Source organism: Fragaria vesca, linkage group LG7 (assembly GCF_000184155.1).
Source record: "Fragaria vesca subsp. vesca linkage group LG7, FraVesHawaii_1.0, whole genome shotgun sequence".
In the NCBI taxonomy this organism is placed as follows: Eukaryota; Viridiplantae; Streptophyta; class Magnoliopsida; order Rosales; family Rosaceae; genus Fragaria; species Fragaria vesca.
In genome coordinates, this window is record NC_020497.1 from 23,341,824 (window position 1) to 23,357,097 (window position 15,274).

General features: G+C 37.8%; 2 protein-coding genes across 2 annotated transcripts in view; one reads left to right on the forward strand and one right to left on the reverse strand.

Annotated features, from left to right (window-relative positions):
• The first annotated feature begins 2,525 nt into the window (after positions 1-2,525).
• On the forward strand, positions 2,526-3,537 carry LOC101292941. Its single transcript, XM_004308119.1, has 2 exons — positions 2,526-2,642; positions 2,760-3,537. Exons 1-2 carry the CDS (start codon positions 2,586-2,588, stop codon positions 3,342-3,344), a joined length of 642 nt encoding a protein of 213 aa, XP_004308167.1. The 5' UTR covers positions 2,526-2,585; the 3' UTR covers positions 3,345-3,537.
• Positions 3,538-11,903: 8,366 nt separating this feature from the next.
• Positions 11,904-15,274, reverse strand: part of LOC101311815 (putative disease resistance protein At3g14460-like) — a 4,971-nt gene continuing 1,600 nt past the window's right edge. Inside the window, exons 3-4 of the mRNA XM_004309221.1 lie at positions 12,269-15,181; positions 11,904-12,128 (exon numbers count right to left, since the gene is read on the reverse strand). Coding sequence (XP_004309269.1) covers positions 12,305-15,181 — 2,877 coding nt within the window. The 3' untranslated portion in view covers positions 11,904-12,128; positions 12,269-12,304. The remainder of the gene's footprint in view (positions 12,129-12,268; positions 15,182-15,274) is intronic.

Below are 15,274 nucleotides of genomic sequence, written 5' to 3' on the forward strand. Positions count from 1 at the left end.
AAGTGGTGTAATGCCCTATCCCTAAGAAAGTGGACCAAAAATAAGGGATCCCTTAATAGAAGGGGCTGTATAAATATATATATATATAAATATATATATATTTTTTCCAATGATTAAAACAAACACAAACTGCAAAACTAAACAACGAGAAAGTCTGAAGAAGTTCTGAACCATCGCTTGAATTCGTCAAGGGACATATATCTTTCGTTGTGGGCAATCTACGAGAAGGTTTGATCAGTCGTCTTCAACAACATGTTTGAAGTGATTAGGTAGAACTTGGTGTAGTCCTCAGTCCTCACGAAGAGCACTGCATGGCCTCTGCGAAAAGAACTCCAACTTTTCCAGTTACTTTACTAGCTAGCCCATTGAATCCCGAATGATAAAGCTACTCCATTTCTGACCGAATCATCGGAGTTGAGGTTTACTTGATAAGAATCAGGCGGCATCGATCCAAGAAATATTACGATTATGGTTCACCGTAGGTTTGAGCATATAGATGTTTACTTGTTGGTAAGAAATACCAGTGAATACCTAGTAATCTTTCTAATATGTCATATATTGTTATGTCTGGTAGAACTATTTTTTTTGCTAGTTGGTCCTTGTAAGGATATATTGTGGCAAATTCTAATATAATTTCGAATATACTATAAATAAATCAGGGATTTAGGCTCGATATCTCTTCTTAATATTTAGTAGTTTCAATCAATGAGTCTTACGAGTTGCGAGCAACCGCGCAATCACTTCAATCAAGAGAAAAAAAGAGAAACATACCATTAATTAAGGCTTTTACTTTTGTGGTGCATGTATATATAGTGATAACCAAGCAAAGGGCTTATACATCCATGCATCATAGATGAAATAGACAAATCATGGGCAAAAGGCCAACACCATCCCATACTCTATATATAGTCTCTATCCAGTCTCACGTGTACGAATACATGCATTTACCAAACAATGAATCCTTCTCATTTCTTTAGCTCGAATACATTTACGACTACGAAACTACAGGAAACATGGTAGAATGAAGGTACCCAGTAATGTAAACATGTCCCCTCCATGCATGCATAACATCCAACCAAGAACCTTCACTTCAACCCACGACTTGTTTATTCCTGCCCTCCTCATTTCATATCACTGTCTCAGTTCTCCCATGCCTCCTCCATCGATTAAAAATGAAGCAGTCAATTTCGCCGGACCACACAGACCCATGCATCTCTGAGTTGAGCCTCTGACGACCTCCATGGGTCGAGCTTTAGCTAGCGAGGGGATGCATGAGATCGACAGGTAATGGGGCATCTTCTACTGCAGTGACAGACCACGAGACAGAGAGATTGGTGCATTGTGTTGCTCTGTTATGAATGTGTTTGTTCTGGGAAACCATTAGATCTGATCTGGATCTCTGTTGCTCGTTCTGGGGGCAAACATGACACCTCTTGGACTATTATATACACATCCTGCAAACTGCAATTGAAAAAATATTTAGCATATGTTCATTTATATACTTGGTATCTTAAACAATATCTAATCATATTGTGGAGTGTAGACTAAAGACTTCTTTGTATTCATAAACATCTATAACAAACTTTAGTTTTCTTGAGACATTTAGCATTTATAGTATTTGGAAGAAAAACTTGCTAGCGGAAATTATAAAAGAAGAGAATTACGTCGTTACGGCATCATAAATCCACCTTTTGTAGTGTTTGTTTAAGGAATATGAGGATCTTCAAAATGTGATTTGAGTCGAGATATCTTTCTAGCTACTCCGCACGTACAGCCCGTACACAAGAGGATTACATGTGCAGATATGCTTTGCTGCATTCAAATGTTAAATATAGATTCAAGATTTTCAAATCGATGACTATAAGTTTGTTGGTTTCTGCCTCAGATAGCATTGGTCTCCTAATTTGTATAATCCAAATCCACCTTACTTTGTCTTTACGATGTTGGACATCTACAGCTAATTAGAGGTAATTATTTGGGTTATAGTTGCAGCCAATGGTTTTGTCAGAGGCAAATAATCAAATCCAAAGTTTAAATAACATAGTTAAGATCACAGATTAAGATATGATATGGTTTAGTGCTCGTTTATATATTAACCTGCTGCATCCTGGAAAGCTCATCCGGCCAATTCAGATCTTTTTTAGGTGATCAGCATTACGATTATAAATCCGATCCGATGTGATCCTATCTAACTTCTGTTGATGATTTCTGATTTCAGTCTCTCCCTAATAGTGCTGGGTTGAAATATTTGTCCTATTAAAGAGATTAATGTAAGGTAAACTAACCGCGAGATGATTTTGCACTAGAAGGACTAGAGTAGTTTGGCCAATAATTTTGGCAGACAAACAAGTACAAGAGGCGCGTAATTGTATTATCCTAGTTGGTACTTTGGCAAATTTCTTTTTTATCATTTTCCAGCTTGGCCAGTTGGATTGACACAGTGTGTTTGATAAGAATCCAAGCCGGGTCATGTGCTATATATAGAGGCTTCTATGTCTATTCTATACCAAGTAAGAAGCTAAAGATCGAGTTTGAGAGCAAAAGAGAAAAAAGAGAACTACCTACATTCAAACAGAAGAACAAAGATGGCTTGCTGGTCTGCTGAGAATGCAACAAAGGCTTACCTTAAATCCTTGAAGCTGGTTAGTATTCACATTCATTATCCATGAATTCATCAACTCAGTTCAGATTTCTTTGTGTCGATTATTTGTGCATGTTTCTTATTATTGCTGATGTTTATGTCCCTTATGTTTATGCAGGGCCGAAAAGCCAATGAGCCAGATGTGGTTGAGTTTGTTTCAGCACTAGCTGCAGGCAACAATGCACAACTAATGGTTGTGGCGTGTTCCGGTGCAGCTGACTACACCACACTAGCCTTGGTTGCGGCAGCGCAGCAAACCGGAGGGCGTGTGGTGTGCATTCTCCGCGGTAATGAAGAGCTGCACATGTCTGAGAAAGTCCTTGGCGTGACGAATTTGCGTCACATTGATTTTGTGATTGGGGAGGCCCAAAGTCTTGTGCTGAACTATTACAAGGAGGCTGATTTTGTGGTGATTGATTGCAACCTTGAGAACCATGAGGGGATACTAAGGGCGGTGCAAATGGGGAAGAAGCAAAATGGGGCGGTTGTTGTGGGGGCTAATGCCTTTACCAAAGGGTCATGGCGGTCCGGTGGGGCGAAAACTCAGCTGTTGCCTATAGGGGGAGGATTGCTAGTGACAAGAATTGCAGCTAGTACTACTGAAAGGAGGAAGTCTCAATGGGTTGTGAAGGTTGACAAATGCACAGGTGAAGAGCATGTTTTCAGGGTTAGGTTTCCTCATGGGAAAGGGATTCAAGCATAGGCTTAGTTTACTTGCATCATCAATTGGTTCTGTCATGGAGAAGACTTAATTTTGCTTTCTGATCATAAGAAATTTATGGATCTTAGTATTAGATATAAGTAGTAGTTTATGGATCTTATGATTCAGATCATGGAACTTCATTGAAGTGTATATAGCAAATGAAATGTACATGTAGCAGCTAATATATATAGTACTATATATAAAGTCTATCTTTGATTGAATTTGGTTTCACAACCAAGAGCATTGTCAGAAATGAACTAAAATGTAGATATTTGTCTAAGCTTGGTTTTGGAGGGGAATTGGTTCCAAGTTACTATACAAGTATACACAGGCTTGTTGTGTAGTAGAGTGGAACATAGAAAGAGAAAAAACTGGTTGCTACTCACTTGAAACTGTGCGAAATTATACAGCGCACCCGGGTGTGCCGCGCACCCGGGTTCCTCACCGTCAGATTCTGACACGTGGAGAAGTCAGTTATTGACATCGTTAAGTGGCTGTTAGGGTTTGTTTGGGTAAAAATACAGGGGGTGAAAAAGAGTAGAAGAGGTTAAGGGAGACTGAGCCCTCTTATTTCGAGCAGCAGCCCCTCTTTCTTCCATGTTTCATCAGATCGTCTAAACAGCACTAAAGATTGAGCAGCCGATTGGTGTTGGTGCTAAACCGTTTGGTTCCAAGTTTCATCAGATCGTCCCATACAAACATATACAACTATTACCTTCATATTGCAAGACCAGATCCGAAACACACTCGCTAATCGCCCAAAATCAACAATTGTGCTGCATCTTCAATAACCCGTCCCTCTTCTTCGGGCGACTTCGTCTCTCAACATGAAACACGACTTCTATGAACGGGAATAGCATATGAGAGAGGTAGAGGGAGGGAGGTATGTTGTGTGGAGAAGAAGAATATGAGAGAGGGAGGTATGCTGTGTGGAGAGAGGAGGTATGCGGCGAATTTTTCAGCTAGAGAGGGAGGTATGCTGTGTGGAGAGAGAATGGTAAATAATGTTTTAACCCTGCCCTCATATAACGGAACCCATCATCACTGTCTACCAATTACTGCCACGTCATTATTTTTTTCCGGGTAGGTCGTCTACCAATTACTGCCGCGTCATTATTTTTTTCCGGGTGCACCGCGCACCCGGGTGCGCTGAATAGGTTCCCTTTTGCGCACCCGGGTGCCAATGCCCGAGGGGAGTAGAGCAGGTATTACAAAGGTGCCAAAGAAGAAAGGGACTCCAAAACACTGCGTAACAGAGTTAGAGATACACGATTATCCCTCAAATCGTGGGTGGGAGGTCGTTCAGCAGTAAACTTTGACATTCATAATAGAGAAAACTGGAGCCTCGTCCATACAAACACTGGGAAACTACATTCCACCAGGCAGGAACCCAGCGACGGGAGAGAAGGAGCTCTACAGCTCATCAAGGGTCCTATTGAGATACTGTCCAGAATGCCAAAGCAGAACTTGTACGTAATGGAAGAACTACAAGCCTTGGCCTGACAAAGAAAGAGAAAATCCCAACAATAATCAGACATAAGAGAAGAACACCAAAAAAAGAAGAAGAAGATGTTGAAACCAAACGGTGAACAAAGCCAAATAGTTATGAACAATAGAGCATGCATGTGTTTGGATGCTCATCGATCGACTAAATGAAATGAACAACTCTCTCAAAGTACGGTCATGAAACTCGTGATAAACTTTTGAGTGTTAAGGCAGCAAAGCCAATTAGACCAATCCCCAAACTCCATTTTCGAAAAGCAATTTCGATCAAACCCACTAAAGCTATGAGCCTTTGACAAAGTCCCAATAATCTAATGGATCAGTGCTGAGTGCCTCGAGTCTTTTGACGTTTGATTTCTTTCAAAGTAGAGTTTGGTTATGATTGATGGTGTAAGGTGGATAAGGCAACTGTACCATGAGTTTTCATTTGGGTATGATTGGATTAAAGTAGTAGCTAGCTAATGTGGATTTCAAAGAGTGTTGTGGATGAATGATGCTAGATTGAGCACATTTGTATGTCATGCCCTTTGCTTGTTCTTTGGATGCAAAGATGATTTGAAATGGTAATGGTAATATAAATATATTTATACCTAGTTATGCTTGTTTTACTTCATGTAAGACTCATAGGCTATAGTACGGGGAAATGAAGTTTTAATACTCGGCTACTCTCATATTGTATAGGTCGTTCTGTTATACTATTTGATTTGGGTATCTACAGCTATATGGTAGCCGCTAATGTAGATCTAAGAGTGTTTTGTAGGAACTTGATTTTTGAATTTTTAATATTTATTTTTATCTAATTAATTTCATCTCGTTGTTAACTTGCAATCTTCGTCACTTGATATCATATGTGACATGTATAAATTTTGAGTGTTTGAGAGTATTATACTTCGACCTCTTTAGGGAGTCCGAAGTATTCAAGTACCTCTGACCCCTCGATCTGTCAACTTCTTGCTAGTAGTTCAAAGACATAAAGCTAGATGGCATAGATATTACTCCGGTTTATGCTCTCAATCCTCCGATGGAGTTGGAGTGTATGATATAAACACATTGTTTGAGAAGAACAATTATGACTGATGAATTTATCCGAATGCATGAGAGACTAGATACAATGCAAACTAATAAAATACCAAACGAAATGACTAGATGCAGTACATTTGAAATGAATTTGGAATGCAAGTTGTCCATGCAGTACGATACAAAACTAATTAGATACCCTAAAACGATAGAGGATTACCACTGTACATTCAACTGGTAAAAACACTGTATTGCCCCCGGTTCGCAAACAATTGCAACAAGGCCATTGATGAATAAGTATGGACACCTGTGGGCATGTGCTGCTGATACGTGTCTGGGTCATTGACGTGTCGTCAGTGTCTTCTTCAACACAACGACGGGGTTCTTCTGCATTCGCTTTTTGCCAGTTGAGAGGGAGAGAGAGAGGGAGAGGGGTTATTCGTGAAGCGAAAATCCGCATTGCCATTGTCAATCAAATCGTCGAGGTATGGACTTTGCTCTGTATATGATTGATTTTGGGTTTTTGTTTCATCTGTCCCGATCGTCTTTTATCTTTGTTTTGGTTCCAATTTGCCTATACTTTCATCAATTCGCAAAGTCTGGGTTTTTAAACGGATTATGCTTAGATAGCGATCGTTTTGCTCACAAAATAAGGTATTTAGTTGTTTGGTTAGTTGTATATGTAGTGTAGGTGGTGTTTTATAATTGGGATCTGAATTTGTCTCATGAAATTAGTTATAGAAAATGGGTGTTTCAGACCATAAGCATTGTGTTGCATCACCATTATAGTTGAAGATGTCCAATCATTTTCTACAGGTAGAAAATAAATCCATGTCTTTTAACATCAGTTTTCTGTCCAATTCAATCCATAGTTGAATTGTTAAGGTCAAAAGCTTTAAGAAAAGCAAGGAAAAAAAAAGAGCAAAACAAAGATAAAGAATATTGTTACAAGTTGGCAATTAGTGATTCAATCATCATTAACAAACAGCTCCTCTTCTCATCTACCACATGTATATTATCATTATATATCAGTTTCAGACATTCAGCAACCTTTGAACATACATATTGTTTACATTTTTTTATATATAATAACTGTGGAGCCATACATGGTTTGGTACACAGAGTTAAAAAGAAACTACCAACTGCTCAATTATCAAGATTAGATCAAGATAGAGAAAAACAAACAGATGGAGATGCTTCTAGGTTGTGTATATATATACAGCGGGTTTGTATATAAAAAAGAAGAAGAGGGTTTGCATGAATCTTTGTTGTCCATAATGCGTCCATGATGTCTTTCGACTTAAAATCTTTGTTGTCAATCTTATACATGGTTACATAACAAAAAAGAGACGGTGTGAAATACCTGATGTGTTACCTATGCGCAAAGCTAATTACCATATTTTGATGGGATTCACTAAGATATATTTAATTTTTATCAAATATATTTTAAAGTTTACTGTATGTACAAAGCTAATTACCAGATTTTCAATTGTTAAAAGTATATATTTTAAGATTAGATCAAGATAGAGAAAGAAACTACCAACTTGCTCAATTATCAAGATTAGATCAAGATAGAGAAAAACAAACAGATGGAGATGAATCTAACTTCATTATATATACAGCGGGTTTGTATATAAAAAAGAAGAAGAGGGTTTGCATTAGTTTAGCTAATGTATTTTTTTGCTGTGAGGAAGATGTGTAATTCATTAAGGCAATATTGGAAGAAAAAACACCTTATGAAACTTTGATTACTGATTGAATGTGATGTAAACATAGGTCGAGGCACAACTCGGATTTGCATCAATAAGCTGACATAGTGTTTTCAAGGTGTGGATCAATTAGTTTAGCTAATTTTTTTTTTTTTTTTGCTGTGAGCAAGATGTGTAAATCATTGAGGCAATATTGGAAGAAAAACACCTTACGAAAATTTGATTACTGATTGAATGCGGTGTCATGAATGTGATGTAAACATATGAGGACATAGGTTGAGGCACAACTGGGATTGATTTGTTATAAGATATTATTTTGTGCAGGAACAATTATTAGTGAAATTTAGGATCAAACTGTGAGATAGTGATTATGAGAAACAGAAAAATAAAATAATCAAAGCTGCACATGTCCAGTGTTGTCCAGTCATTGGGTATCTTATTGTGGCATTTTAATAGAGTTGTTTGTGTGGTATTATGTGCAAAATGAATCACATCCGAGTTGTTATGCTGGTGTAGGAACATACATTGCATAAACATTGCCTAGGGAACATTAGATTTAGATCGAAACCATGTTATAATATTTTCATGGTCATAATGTGGGATGATTAAGGGCTTTATTCAGGGTTTCAGTCTAATATTGTCTTCCTAAATGTATGTGAATGTATAAAGGCCTTTTAGTTTAAATTTTTAATACCCTTGGCATGTCTTACGTACTGTTTTGTTTCAAACACTCATAGGTTTCAGGGGTATAAATTTTCAGTTCAAAAAGATTGACGTAAGATCTGTATTGCTGTGGCTTTTGAACTTGCTGTGAATGTTACTTTTTGTTTCCCTTCCTGGATAGATTTGTTCAGTTTATTTTATTTGCTAATATACTTCCATAAAATTTTTGTACATCATATCCACTCATGCTTTGTCTGTCATTTTTGTACGAAACATTTACGCAGTTAAGATCTTCTGATGCTATTCTTCATTTTGAAAAATGTAAAAAATTCTTCATCGTACTGAGATACATGATAGAGGTTATGTTTTTTTGCCAGAGTTTATTTTACCTTGATTGCGATCCCTTTTCCTCATAAAAAAGGTATTGCGTTGTTGTATTCGTGAATAATCAAGTTATTTTATTATGCTTCATTATTGGTGCGATTATATGTTATTTATATTGAGTTCATGTTCAGTTTTGCTCATATTAGTAATCATTAACAGATTATATTCTTGAATCCTGATTAAAAGTGACGTTGAGGAGTTTATTAAGTCCTTTTTTTTTGCTCTATTGTAAGGGGTGTTAGAAAGTCTTTAACGGTTCCATTTCATGGTACCTTTGGAAGAACAACTTTGTCAAAGTTTGTATATTTCAGATCTCGACTTCGCTTTTCTGGAGATGAATCCTTTTGCATTGGTTGATGGAAAGCCATATCCTTTGGATATGAGAGGCGAGCTCCATTACCCTGCTGCTTTCAAGAACTTAAAAAGTACATTCAATTTCTTGTGTTATTACCCTCTCTGCTCAGTTATTTGACGAAAGCTATATGATACTATCTAATGTTTCTTCTGTTTAAGTGTACCATTTGGCAACACCACCTTACATGATATAATTGTTTCAGGTGGGCTAATATTGAATTTTCAATGCCGTTTGGAAGAGTTATGAGTCCTACATAAAAAATTATTCATGGGCTAGATGATAGGTACAAACAATGTTTTACCTCATCAGTGATAGTTTTCATGCGGGATTTTAGTTGTATGCAATTTTAATTTCTTTTATTGTTCATAAGGAAATACCTCGCATTTATTAGATGATAACCATTTAGTATCCCACTTTAATCAGGTTGATTTGTCAATTGCTTGCAGACATGGGCATCTTTGAAATTTACAGTCGTGTACCCTAAGGGAAGAATCTGGACTATAGTTGCTGGAGTGCAAGAGTTATATACGGTGTGTTCAATTAAGATTCAGAAATTTAACTGGATTTGAACCTGTTACTTATGAACCTTTGGTTTTCCTTGGCATTCATTGCTCACACTCAAAGTATATTCCTTTATCAGGTTGGAGATCTTGGCTCTGCTAATGAGCTTGAAAACTGCACTGAATATAGTGGAGCACTAAATGAGAAGGAGGTCTTGCAGTAGGCCAGAGTTGTGATTGATGTAAGAACTCTTTCACTCTTAGCATTATATCACTTTATCCACAGTAGATGAAATGCTACTTTCATATTTGCCACATCTCTGTTTTCCATCAAAAACTTTTCACAAGCTTCATGGCTTCTCTTTAATACATTTGGAATGAATTTGTTCATAGTTTTCTGCCCTGAAGCTTATTGAACATGAAGATAGATTGTGGGTCTGTGGTGGTTTTTGTTATTTGGGTTGCTGCCTTTTGCATTTCTGGTAAGGGTTACTATTTTTTCCATTAAATTGATGATTTTATATCAATATCTGTTCTGTAATTTTTTTTTTCTGCATCTTTTGTGTTGTTGCTGACTAATCTACTCTTTCTTAGTGTGACTTATTAATGGATGACTATTTTGTCTACACATCTTCAGGTTGATGTTCTTGGAGAAGGTCTTTTAAGCAGGTATCCTCAAGTTCAAAGGACTTTCATGCATGATGTTTTATCCTCTCAGTCATTTTCCTTTATTGATTGTAATCTAGGTAATCAAAGAAACTGGGTTTTTGTTTTCGGATCCTGTTGATTTACTGTTAAGTATGTTTTAGAATGCTTCTACTTGCTTTCAAATCTTTGAAGAGTAATGGGTTTCAGCTGGAAATGGAGGAGAGAAGAAGTACAGACGTTGTCATTGTTGTTTCCGGGGTTTCCGGTGCAGCTGTTGCCTACACTCTTGCAAAGGTCAGATAATGATTTCAATATTTTTTTAATTTGATTGGGAATATATGTTTACTGAGAATGCTGAATTGAGCATGTGATATAATTTTATTGTTTGATCATTGGAGAATATAGTTAGTGTTGTTGTTAGATCATTGAATGAAAGTTACCTTCTTTTTTATTGTTGAGTTCCATACTTTACCATCAATAAACATAACTTAGAATTTTTCATCTTTTGTTAAGACTGGAATCCGATTGTAAATAATACTTATGAAGGCCTAGGGAAGAGAATTTACATATGCGTTGCCTAAAGTGGCACGTTGAGGTTTCAGGTTTGCTATTATGCCTAAAGTATGAGATTAATTTTTAATGTGGATTTGACTGAACCATATTACTGCTTTGTAGGAAGGACGCCGTGTACATTAGAGTTATCTCAAATGAGACTTGACTGACTGAGCTCGACTGATCATTGAAGGACGCCGTGTACATTACGCCGTGTACATGTCATCAAAAGAGACTTGACAGAGCTGGATAGTATTGGTGAGCTTCTGCACCTGGGGGTTATCTCAAATTAATTGAGTTTTGTCTTGAGGGTGAGCAATTTCCTACCCAATTTAGAATTCCATTGTTGTTCTTGCAGTAGTTTGATATAGTTTGTATTTTTATTAAATATCGAGTCATAAGATATTGAATTATAATTAACAAAATCTATTTGTGGCTGCAGACTGTTCAAATATTTGTGGTTGCAGACAGCAACTATTTGTGGCTACAGGCTGTGCAAATCAGTCCATTGATGCTCAGAAGGTGTTTGGGAGGGGTTTCCAAACGGTGGTTTCATTCAGAGTAAAAGCTGTAAATTTCAAAGTAATTCTCTTTTCTCTTTACGTATTGTATGTGATTACTTGGTGTAATCTGTTTCAAGCTACTCCATGATGTGCCATGGAATTCCATTACAGTGTGAAATTGGAACAAGGATCAGTAACAGCAGTAATCGGCAAATAGGCACTGTCAGGGGTGATTTATGAGAACAATAACCCTAAGCTTATGGCTGCATTCATTTTGCTGTATAGAAAACAATAACCAATTAACCATAGTTGACATTGATTTTAAGATATTATATCCCTTTTTGTAATGTGATGAATGTGAGGTTTTTGTAGCAGAACAATGAACACAGAACAATCAAAAGGTTTTTTTGTACAATTGAGCATTTGAACATCTGCTTGATCCCTTGCAAAATAGCATCACAAAAATAGACTTACATAGTGTTCACGCTTTGGTAACAAGTGAAGTCCTGAACTCCTGATGCGATAAAGAAGTATCAAGCTGTATTGCATGAGTCGCTGAGTTGATGGATTTTTTTTCTGAATCTAACATTTTCATCTTCTTCTCTATCTCACTATAATATATATAATGTGTATTTATTATTGTAACCAGTGTCATTGTGTAATATCCATATGTTATATTATTGTGTTTATCAATTTGTCGAACAACAACATTGATTCAAACAAAAGCAATTGCGGTAGTCCGCAGCAACGCGCAGCCATCATCTAGTGAAATACCAAATGAAATGACTAGATGCAGTACAATATTTGAAATGAATTTGGAATGCAAGCTGTCCATGCAGTACGATACAGAACTAATAATAACAAATGGAATTGCATTCTATACAAATTAATTAATATCATATTTTTGTGGAGTAAAAGGATGTGATCAACAGTTTTGAGCATTAGGAGACCTGTAGATGGAAGAAATAAAACGTTAGATGTGGAAAACAGAGGAAAGTTTGACAAGCTTCAACATGTTCCCTCGCTTTTCTACACGTATTTGATAACATTATCATCAGTGCGGATGTTGTCTCAAATTACAAGTGCGTACCTGGAAACCACTCGATCGAGGAGTGTTGGTTTTCTCTTATATGACTTCGTCATTAATTTCTACGCGAGGGATGTGTGCTATCTTGTGCCGGTATCGTCCTTTGTATCTCTGTTCGAGTAGAGGACAGCTGCGAATATAAAGTTGTGAAAGAGGCAGGCCTTCCTCCACTGGAAGGGTTGTAAGCTTCGGACAGTTCCAGATCTGAATCCATTCAAGAGAGGTGAGGAATTGAAAGCCCTTGCTCAGTTTCTTTAGATTTGGGAAGAATCCAATACTCAAATTAACAAGAGATCTGGGGAGCAGTATCGCCGTCTCCTTTGAATTCTCAGCAGCAGGTGGAAATGACACCAGACTTCCATCATCTTCACCGAATAGACTCAATTCTCTCAAACAGGCGAGTCTCTGCAACCCTTGAGATTCCATCAGCGCCTTACAGTTCTTGATCTTCCAGATTGACAGTGATGTTAGGTTGGTGGGGAAGGAAGTTGTAGTTGTCAAACCTTCAAAGTAATCAATACTCACAACTTCAAGATTACTGGTGTGCATCATGTCTCTCGCCAACTGTGCCACCTCCAATTTATCGCAATTTACGATCCGTATCTCTCTTGGCCACACATTCATTCTCGGCAATGAAACAAGACTTTGACAATCCCAAATAGTTAATCTCTGAAGATTGGTGAGGTGGCACAGTCCATCGGGTAAGGATTTCAGGTTTGGGCAGTCCCAGATGTAAATTAACTCGAGTTGGCAGCTGTCATCGAGGAACCTCTCAGTTATTAGCTCCAGCTGTCCACAACTCACTATCCAAAGCTGTTTAAGAGACCTGGGTAATTGACCTTTGCATAATAAGCCCATCAAAGAGGGACAATTCCCTATAGTCAAACGCTCAAGACAAGAAGAAGAAGAAGAAGAACCGTTACCCACCTCCTCCTCTTTCTCTATTAATGACTTCAATTTCCCACAATTCTTAATCTCTATTCTTTTTAGGCTGAGATGAATCTGGTATTTTGCGAAGTGTGAAAGAGATTCGCAGTCCTTAATCACTATGACTTGAAGACAAAGTGGCAGACCAACATCCGGAAAAGAAACAAGACTTGAACATTCACTTATGTGCAGCTCTTGAAGTGATCTAAGGTGATGATATCCTTCAGGCACCATTCCACACTTGCTTAATTCCAGACGTTCAATATTGCAATCCAGGATTTGCAATTGCACCAACTGCTCTGCTTCTTTCCCCAGCTTTTCAACAAGGATCGAGTTGTCTTCGATGTACAGACGACCAAGAGAAATCAAGTGTTGCAGTAATCTATCCTCATTTTGAAAGCAACATGTAAGCTCCTCACAACCAGTGATCTTCAACTCTTTAACATTTTTCAAGCTTTTCATGAACGCCTCTGTTTGGAATCTCAATTCTGATACATTTGAAAATGTCAAACTCTCTAGTAAGTCAAACTGAACTGTACTTGTGTCGTACACCACCCTCTTGCAATTTTTGATGTATGATCCATGAAGCTGTTTATATTTGGATACTGAAACCACCAATTCCTCACATCCATATATCTCAAGCTGTGCTAATGAATCGAGCTTCTCTGGTAAATCACCCTCCAATTTGGGGCAGCCCCTGATGGAAAGCTTTTTCAGGCAAGATAAAGCTTCAACACCCTCACCTTGTTGGCAAGGATACCACTTCTTCCAATTTTTCAGATTATGTAACTCCAGGGTCTCTAAAACATGAAACGACAAGTCACCTTCTCCATAAAACTCAACACCAACACTCTCCACTGCATCCATTTCTTGTATACAAAGTTCTTTGAGACAAGGTAACTGTCCGAATGGTGGCCAGAATTGACAATGATTACAACCTTCTAACTTTACCCGCACCATTTTAGTGAATGAAGGATTCCCAATCCATGTTGAAAATCTCAATCCAGCATAACCTTTGATGGTGAGCTTTTTGAGCTTGCTATGAGGTTGTAACATGTCAAGCACAATTGCTGCATCTTCTGTTGAGACACTCGAAGAAGACCATTCAAGAAATAGGGCTTCAAGCCTTTCCTTGCTCTTTAAGTTGGCACTCCTGGCATCCTCGACACAAATCACATTTTCTAGTCTTGAGATGTGCAATGTCCCTTGCAGATGCAATAATGACTCAATCTCTCTTACTCCTGATCCACTACCTTTGCCAATAACAAACTCAGGCAATGTTTGGAGGTTAGTCAATTGACCAAGCTCAGGAGGCATTTCTTCCAATGAATTTGTACCTGAATTGTTGAGATGACGCAAATTAACTAGGTTCCTCATGCTTGTGGGCAGTGCCTTCAGCATAGAACAACTTTTCAATAACAATGTCTGCAAGTTGTACAGAGTTGTTGTCGAGTCTGGCAAACTTCTTATCCAAGTGTGGGAGAGATCAAGATACCGTAGATGCTTCAGTTCACCAATTGTATTTGGCAACTCGCGTATTTGGTATCCATTTAAAGAGAGCAATCGTAAGTATTGAAGTTTGGGCAATAAGTCAGAAGAAACCTTATGAGCCAAATGGTTATAATTTGAAAGTGAAAGTGGTAAGAACGTCCGCAAACATGTAGCTTCAGAATAGACCTCAAACTTCTTAACCCCGTCACACCAACCAGGAATGTAAGATGAATGACGAACCTTGGGCAAACATCTATGTTGCGAGTCATAATTCTGCATATCCTCCAATCTAGAACATGAGCTTCCTGCAGCCCAACGTGCCAAATCAGTAACCAGGTCATGCATTATGTATTTCGACTCTGTTTTGCTTGATTTTTGAAATAATGACCTGGACACCAACTCTTGAAAATTGTCACGTCCCAAATCTTCCATTTGTTTGTTTTCTTCTGGTTGCTGCTGAATCAAGCCCTCAGCCATCCAATAAAAGACCAATTGCATCTCCTCAAATTCATAATCATTCGGAAGTATTGCACAGTAGGAGAAACACCGTTTCAAAGTCGAAGGGAGATAATGATAGCTCAGTTTTAATGC